At 41.0% G+C, this 21026-nt stretch overlaps 1 protein-coding gene across 1 annotated transcript in view; it reads right to left on the bottom strand.

The window, feature by feature from the left end:
- Window positions 1-17612, bottom strand: part of LOC148144484 (scavenger receptor cysteine-rich type 1 protein M130-like) — a 38303-nt gene extending 20691 nt beyond the window's left edge. The window contains exons 1-6 of the mRNA XM_087975341.1: window positions 17567-17612; window positions 9147-9179; window positions 8117-8431; window positions 7236-7550; window positions 4689-5003; window positions 2700-3017 (exon numbers count right to left, since the gene is read on the bottom strand). Coding sequence (XP_087831467.1) covers window positions 2700-3017; window positions 4689-5003; window positions 7236-7550; window positions 8117-8431; window positions 9147-9179; window positions 17567-17612 — 1342 coding nt within the window. The remainder of the gene's footprint in view (window positions 1-2699; window positions 3018-4688; window positions 5004-7235; window positions 7551-8116; window positions 8432-9146; window positions 9180-17566) is intronic.
- Window positions 17613-21026: the final 3414 nt, after the last annotated feature.

Below are 21026 nucleotides of genomic sequence, written 5' to 3'. Positions count from 1 at the left end.
AGATACAAAGGTCCAGAACTAATTCACAGAATCACGGATTTAAGAAGTCTTCAGCACAGAGAAAGAACCTTCGGCCCACCAATTCTGTTTCTGTCAAAAACAAGCTCCAAAATATTTTAATCTCATTTCCCAGCACTTGGGTTCGTCCTTAACTCCTTCGCATTATAAGTACACATGTAAATCTATCTTAGATTTCACTAACGTTTCTGCCTCTACCACATTTACAGGCAATGAGTTCCAGACTCCTCCCCCGCCCCACGTGGATAAAAAAGAATATCCTCAGGTCCCTCTGAACCTTCTGTCCATCACCTGAACTCTATGCCGCAAGGTAAGCAATTGCATAACATAGGGGAAAGATTCCTTCTTGCTTATTATACACCTCAATCTTGCCCATACTCAGTCGACTCTGTTCAAAGGAAATGAATCCAAATCTGGCCAAGTTGTCTACATAGCTAAATGTTGTTCATCTCAAGAAAATCTCTCATACGTTGCCCCCTGCATTGTCTCCATTACTGTCAAATGCATCCTCTGATGTGGATTTCTTAACTGCACACGGTTTTCTGCTCTGGTCTAAATCATGCTTCTTGCAATTTGAGAATAAACTTGTGCGCCATTAAAACACTGTCTTCGGCTTCTAACGAACCATTTTATGATCTTTATAGAGGAAAAGTGAAGCTTCCATCAGGTCAACAGCATAACACCTGTTTGTAATTTATTCTGCACAATGGAATTTTTGACAACTTGTGAGCTGGACCTGACACGAGAGGACCTGCTCACTGCTTGAAAACTGCTTTTCTGATTGATCACAAGTCACACAGTTGCTTATATCTACCGCACAGCATTCCAATGTTGTTCCAATGTCCCCGGTTGTAATTCGAGATGAGTACTTTACACACAATCACCAAGAAGCCATTGCCTCGACATTTCAATGAGCATGAAAGCGTTCCTTCAGGGTCTCATCACCATCCCGAGATACATAACGCACAACGACTCCCAAAATATTATATAATTCCAGTGCGGCGACTTCGCATGTGAAACATCTCAAGACACTTGCTTTGTATGGAATCCATCTCTCGTTCAATTTCTATGAAATTCAAACTGCGCTTTCAGTCTCTGCAATGCTGCACAAGATCAAAAGTTTCTCAGAGAAGATAAAAAGCTCGACTAATTGAAAGAAATGCGGTCATTTCAAGTAATGGAGTCCTAGAGATGTCCAGCACAGAAACAAACCCTTCAGTCCAACTCCTCCATGTCAATCACGTATTCTAAATTAATCCACTCCTATTTGACAACATTCCGCACACATATCTCTAAACCCTTCCTATTTATTCACAAATCCAGATGCCTTTTAAATGTTGTAACTGTACTATCCTCCAACACCTCACTGTCAAGATATTTCATATGTACAACCTCTTTTGTGACAAACATAGTCCCTCAGTTCCATTAGAAATCTTTTCGCCTTACTTTTAACCTCTGCCCTCCAGATTCGGATTTCACTATCCTGGGGACAATGCCTTGTCTATTCACCTTATGCATGCCCCTCCTGATATAATATACTTCTGTCAGGTCTCCCTTCAGCGTCCGACCATCCAGGCAAAAATGCCCCAGTCTGTTCATCTTCTCCATATAAGTCAGTCCTTCCAACTCTGCTAACATCACTGCAAATCTTTTCTGAATTCTTTCAAGTTTCCCAGCATTGTTCTTCTAAAAGGGTGGCCAGAATGATCCACATAATTCCAAAAGTGGCCAACCAATGTACAGCCACAGCATGACTTTAGAACCCTTGTATTATGTGGCACGGATCATTGAATGTAAGAGTACAAATCACCTTCTTCACTGCACTGACTCTCCATGCCTCCATTTGCAATGCACTTCGAGTCTGCACACCGAGGTCTCATTGTCTGGCAACAATCCCCTGGACCTTACCATTAAAAGTATAATTTGTGAACGTGTGTCAACTGTACTTTTGGGTTAAGAAACTGTAATTAGATTACTGATTAGATTAGATTTCTCAGAGTGTGGAAACAGGCCCTTCGGCCCAACAAGTCCACACCGACCCTCTGAAGAGCAACCCACCCACAGTCATTCCCCTACATTTACCCCTTCACCTAACACTACAGGCAATTTAACATGGCTAATTCACCTATACTGCATATCTTTGGACTGTGAGAGGAAATCGGAGCACCCGGAGGAAACTCACGCAGAAACGGGGAGAATGTGCAAACTCCACTCAGACAGTTCCCTGAGGCGGGAATTGAACCCGGGTTTCTGGCGCTGTGAGGCAGCAGTGCTATCCACTGTCCCAGCCTGCCGCCCCTTCAGATTAGATTAGATAAGATTAGATTCCCTACATTGTGGAAAGTGGCCCTTTGGACCAACCAGTCCACACCAACCCTCCGACGTTTAACCCACCCAGACCCATTTCCCTCTGACTAATGCAAATAACACTCTGCGCAATTTAGCATAGTCAATTCACCTGACCTGCCACGTAATGCTTGTATCTCACAACACAATGGTGTCAATTTCTCATATTCATCCATCTGCACCCGCCGCCCACCTCAGGTCTGCTGATATCCGAACGATGAATAAATAGTTTGAGTGACACTGACAAGCAAGTGGTGTACATCCTCAATTTACTTAGCAGATGAATATTTGTCTTAATGTATCTGAGCTGGTTTAAATGTGAAGAGTCTGCTTACCTGAACAGAGGACCCCTATGCTACTGCCTTCGATGTCAGACGAATTCAATGTGTTGGAGATCCTGCAGTCCTGGAGCTGTGATTCATGTCCATGACATTGGACAACATGTACCCACGAACCACCATCACTCTCCCCGTACTTTGAAGAATTATATATTTCTAAGGCATAACCGCATCCCAGCTGTCTGCAGACAACGTTGGCATCATTCTGATCCCACACGGTGTCCTGGACTCCGCCCCAGCTTCCATGAGAGTAAACTTCAACTCGGCCATCACAGCGGCTTTCTCCATTCACTAGTCTTAGCGCCCAATTTTCATCTGCAAAATAAGAGTTACTGAGAACAGCGATTGAAATGAACACAGATATTCGAGAACTAACAATCATAGGAAAATGTGTGATTTGCAATCATAAAGATATTTTGTCCATTTACTTTTTCAAATACTTTCATCATGTCATTACATTTCTTCTGAAAAAAAATTGAGAGAGGCGTGGAAATAAAAGTGCTGCTACTCTGGCTTTCGTTGAAAATAAAGTCTCGTCTTTAGCGAGCGACCTCATCCATTCAGGCCGACTGTCAGTCTGCAGATGCTACTCGTATGCTTTGACCATTTATATGTTGCCACTACTCTCATGGTTGAGGGCAGAGCATGTTGCACTGGGCAAATGACCCGCAACATGACTGAGACAACGGTCAAGAATATAATGGAAATTGAGGAACAAGTCTGTTTGAGAATTATGACATTCAAAACACTTGTGAACATTTGTGATAGCTCATAAATTTTAAAACGTGATGCTGTCACTCACTCACGTAACTGCCAATATTCTCCATTTTCTTTTGAAAATTGTCTCCACGCTATTGATACGTCAAAATCTTTTATTAGAAGGTATGAATACATCTGATTTCTGCAGGGCAGATTCTGATATTCCCTTCCAGGAGTTGAGGGCAGAATGTCATGTCGTAAAAATGTTGACACGAGTAATTCAGATGCTTTATGCATTCTCTGGGGGAATGTTGGAAAAGGTATGCTCTGGAATTGGAGCCCAGTTTCAGCTCGTGAAAAGGGAAACTATGAACAAATATTGAAAACAAAACTCATGCAGCCACATTTGATCTGCCCGACAAGGTCTTCAGGCTCATAAAAGAGTGACAAAATCATAACTAAAGGCCTGTAAAACCAACTTAGTTAAAATGAAATCAGGCATCAGCACCAATCCTGGCCTCACCAGTCACATCTCCGTTCCCTGAAAGACTAAGTATCAGAATAATAATCGTTAAAATGTTCGTGAAATATTCCAAATCTGAAACAGTACAGATAGTTTAGAAGCACTAACACAATTAGTAACCCAGGCAGAATGGATGCATTTTTGGAGAGACAGGGGATTGACATTTGAAGAATGCGGCAGTTATATGCAAAGATTTAGGAAATTAATTATCATCTTGGATGGCATTCAGAATTTTTTTAAAAACATAATGTACATTTAATACAAATTAACTTCCGAAAACTCAAGTGTCGTATCTCAGAGCATCATTGTGCCAAATCAAACATGGCCTCTTGATTTGCAAAGTGGAGGTAGAAATTAAGACCTGGTGGTGCTGAGAGTGCCCGAAATTCCAGAATGGCAGCTGGTAAATATCAAACTGAGTTAATAGTCTGGAATGGAAAGTTAGTCTTAGCGATGGTGACAGTCAAACGATCATCAATTCTCCTAACAACTCATCTGGCTAATACTTTTCCTTATGGAAGGACATCTGCCCCGGTCTAACCTTTTCTGACTGACATATGACTGCGGATTATTAACCATATAGTTGAAAGGTAACGACTTCCTGAAGTGAACTAGTGCACCAGTTAAACCGAGATGAATCACAAAAGGCCAACAGGCCATGGGCTCACCAGTGACATTCCATTAAGTTATAAATAAAATAATTCCAAACTTTAAGTACACAGGAACACTGTTTAGCAAAAGAGCAATTGCTATAAAGGACACACCCGAGCAGATGACATTGGCCATACTTCCATGTAAACAGTTGAAGCTTTCCCCATGTGAAACTGGACAGTTCCACAATCGTCGCTCGTTTCCGTTGCATTCATAGTTTTCCTTCCACACTGGTCGGGCTCCCCTCCCAAATCGAGCATCTCTCGGGATCGACTTTACAGTCCCGCAAAAAAGCTGCTCACAGACCACATTGGCGTCTTGTAAGCCAAAGTAATCACCGCACAGCGTTCCCCACTGCTCTCCATGCAGGACCTCCACTCGCCCAGAGCACCTGTTCTCCCCACCAACCAATCGGGGACCATTGTTTCCTGTTTTGGATCAAATAAAGAAACAAACGTTTGCAAATATCCACGCACTTGTTCGAGATTCAAAAGAGAAAATAAATCGAATCTCATCCTCCATTGCCCAATACAACACATGACAGTTACAATGTCTTCAAAATAATTACGATTATTTCATGAAACTCTTTCCACTATTCCCATTTAAAGGGTATCCCAAGATAGTGATTATGATCATTTACCTCAGTCCTGGAAAACCTATGAAACGAGGGTGTAAAGGTTAACTTGATGCAGTCCATAGTTTGATAACAGCAGTGTACTTTTGGTCCCGATTGCTCGTGCAGGTTAGATTGACTTTTGCAATCATGCAGTAATGCTTAACTCAATTTACTGATGAATACGTGGCTGCATTCTTGTTAGAGAGATGTGGTTGATGGTGATTTAACCTGATGGTCACTATTCATCAGCCGAGGGTTGAGCTCAGAAGGTGAGGACCATCATGGCAACTTCAGATTGTGGGGGTAATGAAACAACGCTGATGGCATTACCTTATATCAAAGACCAGTCATTCAGCCCACTGAGGTAGTCGATTCCATCAGGGTGTTACAATACAGTGCAGCTAACGAGGCGAATGTATTAAATAATTATTTTTGAAAGCAATTTCTGAAACATGGGCAACAAATGAGTTTACAAGTTTGAGGCAATTGAGATAATTATAATGTTAAAAGTTTTTTTGTACAGTAAGATGTTGAGCGTCCAGGTGACCAAATCATGACCAGTGCATCAGATGCTGGCTGCAATATGCAGTTTCAATAATATTAACCTTTATTATCCCATCGAACATACAGTAATGAAATCAATTATAACCTGTGAAAGTGTACCGTTTGGTAGAATGTGACATGGATTTCCCCGAATTTGCATTGAAATGCAGAGTAACACTTCAAAATTAGCCCCTGGTACCATGCATCAATGTTTTCAAACCATTATTCATGACATCTCCCAATTTCAGTAGAGCATGCAAAGAGAGCAGAACAGATAAGTAAGTGACAGATGAAACTTTAAGCAAAGCAGTTTGAGGCAGTATATTTTGGCAGCCTGGAAAATGACATACAACGTGCATTTAGATGTTTTCACCTTTTCCCTCTTCATGTTGTGAATAAGTGCACTTAGACAGAAGTGCTGGAGCTTCAAAAGCTGAGATACATCAAGTTGACAGAATACTTGGTAGAGGAGTCAGCAATGCAACTTAAACTTAAATTTAAGAATAGAAGCATTTAGGGCAGAAAGAGAGAAATAATTCGTTTCCGTTGGCGAAGATAGGAAAACATTGTTTATGATTATGTGGAACACATAATTGACAAAGTGTGTCCTGGCTCTTGAGGAGATGCATACTCGAAGAGATACGCGAACAGGCTTCTATTTTCGACTAATGTGTATTGTACAGGTTATGGATCATATTGAAGCAATGAAGCTGGAACTGATAGAGGTGTACGAGAATATTACTTGATGAACAAAGCAGCAAACGAAAGAAATTACGGGACCTGCCAATTGATCATCGAAAGAGTAACAGGCAATAATGTTACGATTTCGGACAAAAGGTGCACAGTATTTCATATTGGAATGTAGTGAATCAGACAGTTGACAAAGTGCATACCATGCAAAATACAACGTGTTACGAAGGCAAGATAAATTTACAGCAACGTGAAAGTTCTGAGATTGAGAAGGGTCGCAAGGAAGGGACAGAACGGTGAATTAATTACCATGATAATATCTATCAGCCAACGAGTGTTTGTGAGCTGGAACTTCTTGCTGAAAAAGGTGTTGTCAAGAGTGATCTTCAATGATGTCATACAGTCTGTTTGTATTGTTAAAAATATAATCGGGTCAGGGAGATTCAGAAAATAAACAATTGTCTTGTCATAATTTTAATTGTCTGAGGTTCACGTCAATGTATCTGTATCGACCAACGATTCATATTATCCTCCATGAGCGACGTTTAGTCAACGTCGACACTAAAGTGTATTGACTGTGGACAGTTGAAGAAATGTCTTTCCCAATCCAAACGCAAACGTTTTGAAATGTTTAAATTTTCAATAATTTCGTGTATATTTTACCTCATCACTCTTGTGCCAGGGAACATGAGAATCTTGAAGATTAGTTCAGATTTGTCACGGTCAAAGCAATGTCAGGAATGCCAGCGACATTACTCTTACACACAATAAGCGGAAATGTGTCTTTTTCTTTAGGTAAGCTTGTACTCACCTGAACATATCAGGGTGACATTGTTGTGTCCAGTGCAATCCTGGTGCGTGGTTGAAGACCGAGGGCACTTCCCCAGCTGAGTCTCATTGCCCGTACATTTAAACACCTCAGTAGCCGTGAGAACAGCACTGCCTCCAGAATGCATCGAGCTTGAAACAGACACTGCGACTCCACAATGAAGCTGTGCACAGGCCACATTGGCGGTGTTCAAATCCCATTCAAGCCCACACATTGTTTTCCAGGTGTCACCGAACTGAACCTCCAGTCTGCCAAAGCATTGGGAATTTTGAGGTACCAACCTCGGAGCTCTGTGATCTGAGATATTTTTAAAAAGCGCAGAATCAGAGCAATTTATAGCAACAGCGACTTAGATTATTTTCTGATAAACATTAATGTGATTAATTTTAGGTCTGGTACATCTGGAAATAAATTGTTCCTGCAATCAGTTTGCTGCCCTGTCGATCTCATTCATGTTCACCCACAACCCCGACCCTCAGCTAATCTGACAGAAAGCGACTTTCAATCTAGAGATAAATGGCACAAAGTGATTCTGCCAGTCAACTCAATGTCGAACGTCAGTATGCATTGGGTTGTAAATGTGATAATTCCTGCAGCGCAGTTCTCTCAATGTGGCTTCAAATGTCCTCACAATCGACACCTATCCTGCCCCTTCACCGGATTGGAAACGGTAACAGGAATTCACCTCTCTCATTGTCTTCAAATATTCACAAATTGCATTGTAACACCGAATAAATTGGGGGTTTTGTTAGTATCATGCTAATAATATTTGGATAGTTGTCGTTGTGTTATCGTATCCCTTTCTGGTTCCAGACAGCACTGACTAGTGATAAACCTACACAGAAATGGCAATAGATTTTTACCTGAACAGACGACACCAGCATCATTGCCGTGTGAGTAGCTGTAGTGACGCCATTCCTCTGATTGACACTCCTTCAGAGCGCGCTCGGTCCCGCTGCACTCAACATCCAAGGTCACAATGGGTCCGGATCCTCGTCCAAAGTGAGCCCCGCCCGGGGCAGAGACCGCGGTCCCACAGTCCAGCTCCCGACACACAACTGCAGCATCCGGCAGGTCCCATTTATAATCATGCACAGTTCCCCACTGCCCCTTGTAGTGAATCTCCACTCGGCCAGCGCAAGGACTGCCCCCATTCTCAAGTCTCAGCCTCACTGACTCTGTGAATATAGAAATGGTCACCAACGTGAACACTGCTTAATTGTAAAATATCGAATCATCGCCTGCATTCCCGGCTCACAACGCAACGGGAGTGAGGGCATGGTAAAAATGCAGGCTATCGCAATATAACTCAGGATACGTAATGTGGATGGAGAAGGCGAATGGTCATTTGAAAAAAATGATGCCGACTCACAGAGAGCGAGGGTCAGAGATCAATTTCTGTGGAAACATGTCCTCTAAAGTGGCCAACGTGAGTACATTTTTATTTCTCATTCATGGGATGTGGGCACACTGAATAGCAAGAAAAACACTCTGATCCGCCCTGCAAACATCTGAAAATGAAACAGCATTTCCGTCTCCCACGGCCAGAAATATTGTGGGATGTCCAGTCATGTGAGCATGATGTCACTGCTCAATTGTGAGTGAAATAATTTATATAAATTTCCGCCAGCAGCACTGCGTGTGTAGGTGCATCTTCACAGTACCTCCATGTGTTGTCTCTCTATCGGAGAACGGCAGTGTGCGGAGGAACTGAGTTTTCACACTCTGCTCCCCTGAAATAAGAAACCTTCAGGAATAATGCATCCCCATTCGTTATGAACACACAGCTGTTCAACTTGCACATGAAGGCAAGGAGATCATCAGCACAAGTTTGTGTTTGAACGGAATCATCAGAATATAGGTTTTGCCTCTATATGAAAAAAGTGCAATTACCTTTACTATCGGCCTGAGTGTCGCCACGTCTGCCTGAAATAGGGGGAAGAAAATTGAAGTGTTACAATTCAATTTAACACGTAGAAATAAATTCAACAAATGCAACAAATGCGGGCAATTATTGTCGTTAGTTTGCGAAATAATCCTATTTTACACAGAGGATGGTGTTAGTAGGGAATAAGCTGCGAGTGGAAGTGATTGAGGTGGGAACATTAATAACGTGTAAAAGAGGTTCGGACAATCACATGGATAGGGACAGTTGAGAAGGATATGAGTCAAGTGCAGAGAAATAGGTTTTGTGTGGATTGACATTTTGGTTGACATGGAACAGTTTGGGGCAAAGGGTCTATCTCCGTGCTATGACTATATATGATATCTGGAAATTTCACATCCTCATTTCATGCAATGCTGATAAAAGCAGGAAATATAATTACTGCAATCATCAATTATTGTCTGTTTTCTTCTAAAGTTAACCGAATTGTTTCCACACAGAGAGACACGCTGCCAACTCTCTGACTGGTCTACTCGTCACTGCATTGCCACCTTCCTCAACATTGTGATAATCGCCAAAAAGAGCGATAATGCTCCCCAGTTACCAAAGCTTTCAGCATTTTAGAAACATTAGTGTATCAGCAATACTGAAGTAAACAATGACTAACTGTGCTTATTAACATTCAAACTCGGGAAAGTGTTTTTTAAGTGCTTACCAACTTTAATATTCAAATTTATTATGTTCCCCTATCTACTTGGCGACAGCATCACGAGATTCACTCATCAACAATATCCAACAGGAATTCTCCATTTCCCCAATTCTGGAACATGACGTTTTACGATGGATAGAAAAAGGCAGTTCAATATGTCACTGTCCACAAACCATTCCGTGATCACAACAGAGGAAGAAGGTCATTCGGTCCAAGGGGCATGTGCTCCCTCTTTGAACAAACTGCTTAACTTGTTCCACCCACGTTCAACTGCACTTGGGACAAGATGGTGATGAACACGCTCTGTACTTCTTTTTTATAAAGAAATATTCAAGTGTTTTCTGAGTTGCCGTGTTATTGATGTTACTAACAATATATTGTCCTCCTCTCCCAAGCTGATAGAGGAATCGAAATATATTTTCAATTTAAATTTAGTTACATTTTCTCCCAATGCGTGATACATTTTGATGATTTTTAGCTTCCTGAGAATACTATCCCATGCAATTTTTCAAAAATTCGATAAGCCTCGAATTGCATGTTTTGAATCTCAGAGTAATTTCCTTAAAACTTTCAAGCAATCAGACAACACGGGTCATCTGTCCATGTGCTAATAGATGGTCGCTCACTGTGATTTATTCAATCCCTGCGGTCCAACCTCTCTCATTACCTGCATTCCCGACTTGACTGATCGTTCACCTCTTTATCATTCGTATGCAATATCCTTACAATGTAATGCTAAATCCTTATTGTTTTTTAATGTAATTTGTTGCAGAAAATGAACAGGAAAAAGTTAAAACAATCTCTTCCCCGTTCATCAGACGTTTGATGTTCCTTACTAACTGGAGAGTTTTGGAAAACAACAAATCCGGATCAGATCAGTGACACCATTGTGAACTCTCTCACTGATGGGAGAACAGATGCAAACTAAATCTACTGAAAGACTTTTCGTCGCGATTTCAGACAGATGTAACTATGGAATAAACTTGTCTGGTTTTGAACACGTATGTTGTCCTTTTGAACTACTTTTGAGAACATTTACTGTCTCACATGAAACACTACAGAGGACATAACTTTCAGTGTTGAATCAAGTGACAGTCGGTACAATTAGTGTCCTACACTTTTCACACCGATAAAAGAACATAAGAACTCGGAGCAAGAGTGGGCCATCTGGCCCATCAAGGCTGCGCCACCATTCAATGAGATCCTTTCGTGGATTCAGTTAGACTTACCCGCCTATCCTTCACTGCCCATAATTCCTGTACTGTTCAATAATCCATGTATCTTTGTTTTAAATGCATTCAACAGCAAGGTAGCCTCAACTCCTTCACTAGGCAGGGAATTCCACAGATTCACAACAGAATTGGTGAAAACGTTACCTCAGTCTGAAATCTCATTCTCCCGACTTTAAGGCGACTTTCCCGGGTTCTAGTTTGACCCGCCAGTGGAATAAACCTCCACGCTGCTATCATATCTACTCCCTTCATAATTGTATAAGTTTCTGTAGGATTCACCACTCATTCTTCTAAATTCCAATGAGCGTAGTCCTCGTCTTCTCAAGCTCTCCTCACAGGCCAAACCTCTCTTCTCCAGAATCAATGCTGTGAACCTTCTCCGCTATCTCTCTAGTGCCAGTACATTACTCCTCTAACACTGAATACTGCCTACTTCAAACTGAATCGCTGTATTGAGAAAGAAGTCAAGTTGATTTTCAGTCTGCTTCAGCTGGACATGAGGGATATGAACGTCACTTCGTAACTGTAGTGTTTATTTAGATTTAAATAAATAGTCATTTGTTTGACTGATATTTTGTAATTTAATTAAATGTCAATCAAGGCAGGGAATATAAAGAAACAAAATTACTGATAGCAGCAAAAATGCAGAATACCTGTCCTTTTTGAACGCGAATTAAAACTGAACACAAATTAAATACAAAATTTAGAAACTAAATAATGCATTCACCTCCCATTTGATATGACTTTACTCATTCATTTTAAGAAAAAGTATCAATTCGACTTTACAGTCTACCCGAGTAGTAGAATTATGTCGAGAATAAAAAAAAAATGTCTTAGTAAAATTGAAAACCATGAGTTGAACATGGGTGCCTGGAAGTGATCCTTGTATTTCTTCTTGTCTAATATCGAATTTATAAAAGAGCAATAATGGATTAAGAAGTCCGCTATCCATTACTTCTGCAGGAGGTGAATATTAAAGTGGTTCATGCAACTTACAATTTCATATTTCATGCACTTCCCTAGTTGCTCAACAAAGATCTACAAAACATAATGGTGGAGCCGTTCACCATCTCGTGCTTTGTCATCTGATCCAAGAATGTTGTTACTTCTAGATTAGTAAATATGAGATTAAGCAATCCAATTTGTCCTACTGTTTCACAAATTGAGAAGTTTCAAAGCGCGAGATGAAACAAAATAGTGTACAAGTGATGCAGAACCAGAGTAAAATTACTTCTCTTTCAAATCTATTGTCTCATCTTAGGAGCCACTGAGACTGTTGATCTCGAAGGTACACAAAACTAAACTCAGAAATCTTTCTTTCAATGGTTCTGAGCAACCTCCGGAAATTTAGTTTTGCATCGGGCCCCAATCAAGTCTCCTTCAAATGCTTTTAATTAAATTATCTGCAACAGCGTCAGGAGTTCTGCCTCTGGTCGTCAAACTCACAACATAAACCATTTCACAAATTAAGCCAAAGCAATTGAGACACCAGGCTGCTGGCAGAAAAGAAAAGTGCATATGGAAAATCTGAAACAAATATGAAGAATGCTGGAGGAACGCAACACATGCGGAGAGAGGAACAGTGTTAAAGTTGCGACTCTGTTGGGACTCCTTATTTTCTATCCTTCTGTTCTGAGTGATCATATCAGACTCGCAACATTATCTGTGTTTCACTCTTCATTAATGTTGACAGATCTCCTGTGTTTTAAAAAAATTTTCCAAGTTTCTTTAAGGTATGAAGCTGTTCTGCATACTGCACAAAGTTCATGTTAATAAATGTATAATCAACCTCCTTTCTTCATATATCAGCTAATAAAATAATGTTGAAAGTATTCACGCATAGAGAATGTGAAACTAAGTCTGAACGACTTGAACAGTGTTGATATGCATGTCTTTTTTATCTTCTGCCATATAGCTTAGGACAAAATAGACAGCAACTAAAATTTAAAGGAGATAATACCAGTTTGATCTTCTGGATATAAAATGCAATCCACTCTCAGTGTCACTGTACCCATTATATGGGTGTAAATGGATTGACCAAATACAGCACGTCAACAAAATCTAGGCACACTAGTTACTCTAATCCAACATTTCGATCTCGAGAGACTGATTTAACCTCTTCCATCTGCTTTATGGAAATAATCCACAACATGCCGACGTAAGCACGTAATTTATTAATATACATGGAAATATATCGGAGAACCAACGGGAGAAGAATGAGAAAAAAGGCTTCATTACCTTGGATAATTCATGATGCTGAATAAGTAGGAGTAAATTTCCCAGAGAATGAGAAGCCGAACTTACCACAAAGCTATACACCTCCGTGTACATGAACTCTCTTAACATACTACGCCATAGCATTTACAGAATCTTGTTTAACTTAGACACCCTACAGTGTGGAAACAGGCCAAATGGCCCAACATGTCATTGCTAACCCTCCGAAGACTAACTCAACCAGACCCATTCCCCTCTGATTAATTCTCCGAGCGCAGTGTGGGCAACGTGGCATGGTCTGCACATCATTGGACTGTGGGAGGAAACCGGAGCACCTGGATACACAGGGACAATGCATAAACAGGGACAATGTTTAAACTCCACACAGACATCGCCCGAGGCTGGAATCAACTCAGCCAACATGCCGCTCCATATAATGATCTGAACTGGGATGTCCATCCTTTCACTACCAGTCAAGAACAGGAGCCACATTTACAGCATTATTCACTTTCTGACTCCTCAAGAGTAATAACTGTGAGCAATTTTCAAGCCAGCGCTATGAACAGACATTCGCTACTTACATTGCTGCAATAAACTGTAACACACTTTCAAAAGCTGGAAGGCACTTGGCACAAAGAAATCGGCTTCACTTACAACCCTTGCATTAGCTGAAGAACTTAAAGCATTCACCACCAAGATTCAGCCACCAAAGTTGCGCCATCAATGTTAATTGCAAGAACTCAGCTGAACTCCTTCCCTAACTGAACAAAACTGCAGCCACACTACCGAACAAGGTGCACAGATAATTAAAAGCACCGGCACCTGCAAATTCCCATCCTGATTGGAATGGAGACATTGTTCCTTCACTGATATTTGGTCAAGATCTGCAATTCTCTCCTCACATATGATGATGTACAGAGGGTCAATTAATGCAGTGGACCATGAGATCAGGTGACCGCCACCTGGAAGGATTTTCTGTAACATTGACCAAACCAGACATTCCCACAGTTTTGAACAAATAGAAAAAGTGTTGTGAAATAAATATCCTAATAATGATTTTCACCTCTCCCATTTGTCACTAAGAATGAAGTTGGAAAAGGATTTATTTTGGATATTTCATTTTTTAAAGGCTTGCGTGATGAAAATTGCGACGTTAAACAATATTGAGGTAAACATGTTAATTCCACATCAAATAGTGGAATATATCTTGAATGCGGTGAACGTGAATTTAGTAACATATGTAAAAATCACAACTCCAGATTACAGTCGAGCCAGTTTATTTGGAAGCACGAGCTTGTGGAGTGCCGCTCCTCTATCAGCACAACGACATGATGAAGGAGCAGCGCTCTGAAGGGTAGTGCTTCCAAATAAACCCCGTTGGACTCTAACATGATGTTGTGTGAATTTTAACTTTGTCCACCCCAAACCAACACTGGCTCCTCCACATTAAAGTAACCTCGGTCCACAAATAAGATCCACAAAACGGTCAGGCAGACCATAGGTATAATCTGAGAGTATAATCCATTTGTGCGTCAGTTTAATTAATGGTTACATATGTTGACTGGTGTTTGTGCACCCAAATGTAACAGACAACCGTTACAGCTGGTCAGATTTTGTTGAGAAGATTGGGATTGCTTTCTTCTTGGCTTGCCTTCAGTGATAACACCGTTAGCAAAACAAAAAATCGAAACAAGATAAGACGCCTAAACTACCTCCATATTTCTATTCAGATCATGTTGAAAAGTAAGTCGATTACAACCGTAATCAAAGAATGGGTACAATTCTCACCAGAGAATAGAAGATATGTGTAAAGTGAGTTCAAGTTTTCGACGAGCTAACTCTGCCAACAAAATGATATTACTGTCAGCCCTGCCTCAATTTGCAGCTCTCTTGCCTCGACACAGAAAGGTAATTGCTCAAACCCGTTTTAACCGGTTTGAGCATAAATTAGCGCTGAAGGAGCAGTTGATGCACGTATCTTAGAGTCCTAGACACTCTGTGGGAAAAGAAGAGGGTGAACGCTGTCGGGTTGTTCTCTCAGCAGACTGTCCAAGTCATTTGGCAGAATGCTTCATCACCAGAACGTTCTAACAAGCACGAAGACGTCGCTTAGCTTGTGGTGAGAACGGCACAAACTGCGAGATCCCTCATGTACACCTGGCCAGTTTGCGACTACCCACACTGCTCTCTAAGTGGATGCAGAGTTTGGAAGGGTGGCAGAGGACACGGGAAGTGACCGTAAAACATATCTTTCTGGAATTGCCCTTTGCAAACGATGTCTGGAGAAAGATGCAGTCAATTCTGTCGAGGCTTTTCACAAGCAGCTCTTTGACTCAGGACACTGCTCTCCGATCAGTTGCCCATGATACACACCGACACTGAAACAAACATCAACTACGCCTGGAAGAGCATCAACTCGCTGAAAGATGTTCTTTGGTTTGCATGAAACTCTTTGGTATTCCAGAGCAAGCGTTTGACCCCGACGGAGAGTTGCAGACTGGCACATTCCAAGGTGCAGGACTATGTGTTTAGGAATGCATTAAATGTTGAGGCAGCTGCCGCCAAGGCAGTGGAGAAAGACGGCTTTATGAGGTCTTACTTCTGAAGGTATATGGGGTGCCGTTCAATTATCAGACCCCCGATGTCTCAAGTATATATAAATGCAATCTTGTCCAAGTAAGACATGCCTTTAGTGTGTTGCTGGATAGAGTCAAATTCCAGTGTTTATTTGTTCCTTCATACAGGACTGTACAGAAATAGGAGAAAGTGAGGATTGGAGATGTTGAAGATCAAAGTCGAAATGGGTGGTGGTGGAAAAGCACAACTGGCTGGGCATAATCCGAAGAGCTGGAGAGTCGACGTTTGAAGCAGAAGATCTTTATCCTGATGAAGATTTTATGCTCGAAACGTCGAACCTCCTGTTCCTTGTATGCTGCCTTACCAGATCTGCTTATCCAGCACCACTGTTTTTGACTACGGTACAGAAGTGACCTGTTTCAGTGACTAAGTATGCATGTAAAGGTATTTTTATGAATAAAGTTTTTATTTGGAGACAGGAAAAAGAAGACATCTTTCTGTAAAAATGTTTACAGTAATTCGACTGAAATTCTTCAACAACTTCCCCAGTACAGGAAGAAGAGCTATTGATATTGCGCTGGCCAGTGGCAATCATTCAACTAAATTCACTGAATAACAAAACTGGTGAACAAAAGAAGGTCAAAGAACTGTGCATGTTGGAAATCAGAACCAAAGGAGAAATTGCTGGAAATACTTCGCAGATCTGGCAACATTTGCAGACAGAAAGCAGCGTGAATGTTTCGCTTTGGTTATTTGAAGATGACCAGTTGACTGTGCCCTTTATTAGAACGACAATTCTAACAGATTTCATAGAATAAATTGCCTGCCAAGTTTCTAAAATCACAGAACTGTCTGAATATAACCAATTAGCGCACAGCGCCTTTGTTCCACTGAGGATGCGAACGGCTAACTGCGACCTTTATCACAGCAATGGTTCTTACACTTTCCTCGGAGGAACTTGTCTGTCACGTTTTCAAAATTGCAGAACTGTCTGAACATTAAAATATAACAAATTAGCACACAGCGCCTTTGTTCCACTGAGGATGCGAACGGCTAACTGCGACCTTTATCACAGCAATGTTTCTTACACTTTCCTCGGAGGAACTTGTCTGTCACGTTTTCAAAATTGCCGAACTGTCTCAACAACAAAATGTACCAAATTGGCCCAGAGGTCCTTTGTTTCACTGACATTGTCAACGGCGCTATATAAATGCATCAGTGTCGAGAAAGTTTTCGAATGTAAAGAGAAGAAATACGAACTAAAATCAGTGGCACATCAAGCTCCGAGAAATGCAAAAATGTTCAGTTTCTGTTTTACATTCTCCCAAATATTGACGAATAAATTAGGTAAATATTGTTCACCAGGTTTCCCGACTACACACACTGTTGAAGCAGCGATGGGCACTGTTTCCAAACACACCCGAATTGTCTGAGTAGGTTTTCAACTCTGAGCTGTACAAAAACTCCGAATAAATGCAAGATTGGGGGTTAATGGGGGTTGTGGTTGGGGAGCTCTGAAGCCTCAGAAACAGTTCCATAAAAAGTCAGAAAATAATGAAGACAAAATAGTTTTCATTCCCTATCATGCCAATATTTTATCTCGCATAGACTGATCATTATATTTTTGCCACATATATGTTGCCAATCATTGACCTATAAATGGTTGCGAAAATGTATTCAAGAGACTATAACTCACAGTTCAATAGCTGCAGAAGAAGTAAGTTCACGAGGGTTACAAACATCGTCCCAGCTGGTGGTTCCAGATCAAATCGGAATTTTAGCTGAATGCTGTTTCACAGATACTGAGCAGCAATTAACATATCAACTAACTCCTCGATGTCTGTAACAGTTGGTTCCTTCACCACGACTTGTCCAGGGGCCCGTCTTTCTTTCCATCAACCAATAGATTTTAATGTGTGCCGAATATGAAGTAAACTCTGTCTTCTCCACCAATGAGAAATGATTTGACCATTAATGGGTACAATGAAACCGGGTTCCAAACATTAGTTCATCTTAACAGATCAATGACGTTTCAGATTTTGACTTGGAAGCGAGTCCCCACTCCGGAATCCATATCACAGAATCACACAACCACAGGAGGTTATTGGTCTCAGATTCTTTGAAGATACTCTGCAACTCAGCATCTCCACGAGCAGCGGGAGAAAGAGCTCAATTTCCATTTCTTCAATTTACACTCTTCAGGACTAAAAATGCAGACTAACAACTTCAGAGCTGAACCTCTACCCTTCCTTTACATTACAAGTAACCCCTTTCTTCCCTTATATATTCCTGTCCTGTCGACATTGATCTCAGCACAGCAGACCCACATTAATCTAATTCCCCCAATCCTTCGCACCTATTCTGAGTCATAATTCTGTCTATTACTATAACTATCAGTCCGTTGTTTATCCTCTGAGCACACAGACCACCTGTTTCAGTCTCTTCTCCTCCCCGTCTGTGCACACTATTAAAAACTGTCATTATCCAGAATAATCACATTTGATTCAAAATATTAACTCGCTTTGTGTGTCCACAGATGCTGCTCAACTTGTTGTTTTCTTCAAATGTTGGTCTTGTTTCTTTATAAAATCAGCTTTCCGTTATTCTAAAAGTGTTAAACATTGAATTAACTTTTAGAAAGACTTTAAAAAGTCCCCAAAAACCTTATCTTACTTTTACTCCAGTTCGTAATTTCTCTGTCTCTTCTGCAAACTTGTTCCCTCGTCTCCATCACTATACCTTCCAATATATAATTCATCAGTATCATTCGGTAGAATTTGTCCAACCCAGTTGCGAGAGGAAATAATTGTTTTCTTTTCCTCTTCCTTTGCAAAATCTGCTCAAATTTCAAATCATGTTGATTTCCCTCCTTGGATGGTCAGCTCTTATGGGACGGATAAAGTGCTATACAACAATGTTTCGCAATTATTCAAATTTGCCAAATATCAAAATTCCTCTTGATATGCCTCATCTTTCAAACTTGCAGGGCCTGACATCATGGCAACTGTGACTGTACATGTAGAGCATAGAACGTAGAATATCGAACATTACAGCGCAATACAGGCCCTTTTGGCCCTCATTGTTGCGCCAACTTGTGGAATCAATCCGAAGCCGACCTGTGGAATTAATCTATCCTACAGTCGTCCATTTTCATTCATATGTCTGTCTAATGACCATTAAAATGCCCTTAAAGTTGGCGGGTCTGCTACAGTTACAGGCAGTGCAGTCCACGCCACTACGACTCTCTGAGTAGACTAAGTTATACAAAAATGGAACAAGTTTGTCACTTCATCAGAGAAAGTGATGACTGTAGATTATGGAGATCAGAGTCGAACAGTGTGGCGCTGGAATAGCACAGGAGGTCAGGCAGCATCCGAGGAGCTGAGGAATCGACGTTTCAGACTGAAGGCTTTCATTGGGAATTTGTGGAGCCTGATAAACTGCATTTGTAGGCACTAACTGAGACAGCAATAGATTTAGTACATGTTTTGGTTTGTCACAATGCAAAAGTTTCCAGATTCTGAAAAAGAAACAAGTCTGGAAGAACTGGAAAATATGCACTGTCTGTTCTAAATTCGAGGAAGGGAGAAACAGGGATGTACAGGCTGACGGATTAATTGCAATATTCTGATCATGGTAGTGTCCACCATAAACAATGTGATAACAAGCATCAATTTGGGCAGACAAAATTGAAACTATTTATGGAAGAGAAGTCGTGGTTTGAGAACTCCACAATATTTTGATGAGGTAACTGTTATTTTGAATATGGGAGAATCTGTCCATGTGGTATCGACGGATCTTTGAACACTTTTGATTAAATCGAGCGCAAGAGGTTGGTGTACAGAACTGAAGCCTGCGCTATCATATGTGACATAGTGGCTAGGACAGAGAATTGTCTCACAGAGAGAAAAAGTTGTGCATTTTCAGTGGAAGGAGGTGATAAACGGAGTGTATGGGAAATCGAAGGTGGGACATTAGCTATCTACAGCGCACTTCAACGATTTTGGATGAGGGGATCGAATGTGACTTTACGAGGTTTGCTGATCAGAACCATACAAACAGGCTTCAAGGCCTTCTGGACAAGTTGAGTCAAAGAGCAAATGTGTGAAAGATGCCGTCTAACTCGGATCAGTGTGAGGTTAACGACATTGGACAGAAAACAGGAGAGAATAGAACACCAGAGAGTAAAATAAATATTTAAAGGTATGTTAGTGATAATGAACAAAGAGAAACGGATGACCCGGTACCGCATTAACTGAAAACAAGGAAGCAAGTCCGAGACTGAAAGGTAAGTGCTAATTTGACCTTCTTTGAAAAACGGGTTCAGTCCAAGAACAAAGGTTTTTTTAAAAAAAACTGCTTCTACAGAACGTTGCAGAGACCGTTGAAGTATCATGTGCCGTTTTGATCGCCTTGCCTAAGATATAGTGCATTGCATTGGAATAGTTGCAGTAAAATCCACCAGACTGATTTCTCGCATAGCAGATGTGTCCTGGAAGGAAACATTGTATTCATTGTGTCCACAATCATTGGTGAGGATCTCATTGAAACGCAAATAATTCTAACGGCCTTCACATGCAGGATGCAGGTTTGATGTTCATCTGGCTTATGGTATCGAGAAAAATGGGTCATGGTCTTGGGATACATGTTTGCCATTTCGTAGGGTTGCACAGAAATTTTGTCACTCAGGGAACTGTGAGTGGAATTCTAGAAAAGATTGGGATGTCATTGGTACATTCAAGAAAAAAAGCATCAGTTACCAACCAGCGTGAAAACTGTGGGAGTTAAAAGGTAAAGTTTGAACATAGAACGTAGAACAATACAGCGCAGACCAGGCCCTTTGGTCCTCGGTGTTGCGTCAACCGGTGAACTATTCTCAGTTCGTCCCCCAACACTATCACAAAATCATCCATGTGCTCATCTAAAGATTGTTTAAATCTCCGTAATGTTGCTGAGTTGACGACATTAGCAGGTAGGGCATTCCACGCCCTTACCACCCTCTGTGTAAAGAACCTGCCACTGGCATCTGTCTTAAACCTATCACCCCTCAATTAGTAGTTGACTCTTTCATTGCACTTTGTGGCATGTGGAGCAGCAAGAGGGGTAATTCAGATCTCCGAGTGTAAATAATTGTGGAATGGAATGCAGATCATGAT

The sequence above is a fragment of the Chiloscyllium plagiosum genome, unplaced genomic scaffold (genome assembly GCF_037043375.1).
Source record: "Chiloscyllium plagiosum isolate Xiang-an unplaced genomic scaffold, Cpla_swu_hap1 HiC_scaffold_27, whole genome shotgun sequence".
NCBI lineage: Eukaryota > Metazoa > Chordata > Chondrichthyes > Orectolobiformes > Hemiscylliidae > Chiloscyllium > Chiloscyllium plagiosum.
The sequence above is the reverse complement of the archived record's forward strand: the minus strand, read 5'-3'. Positions and strand labels throughout refer to the sequence as shown.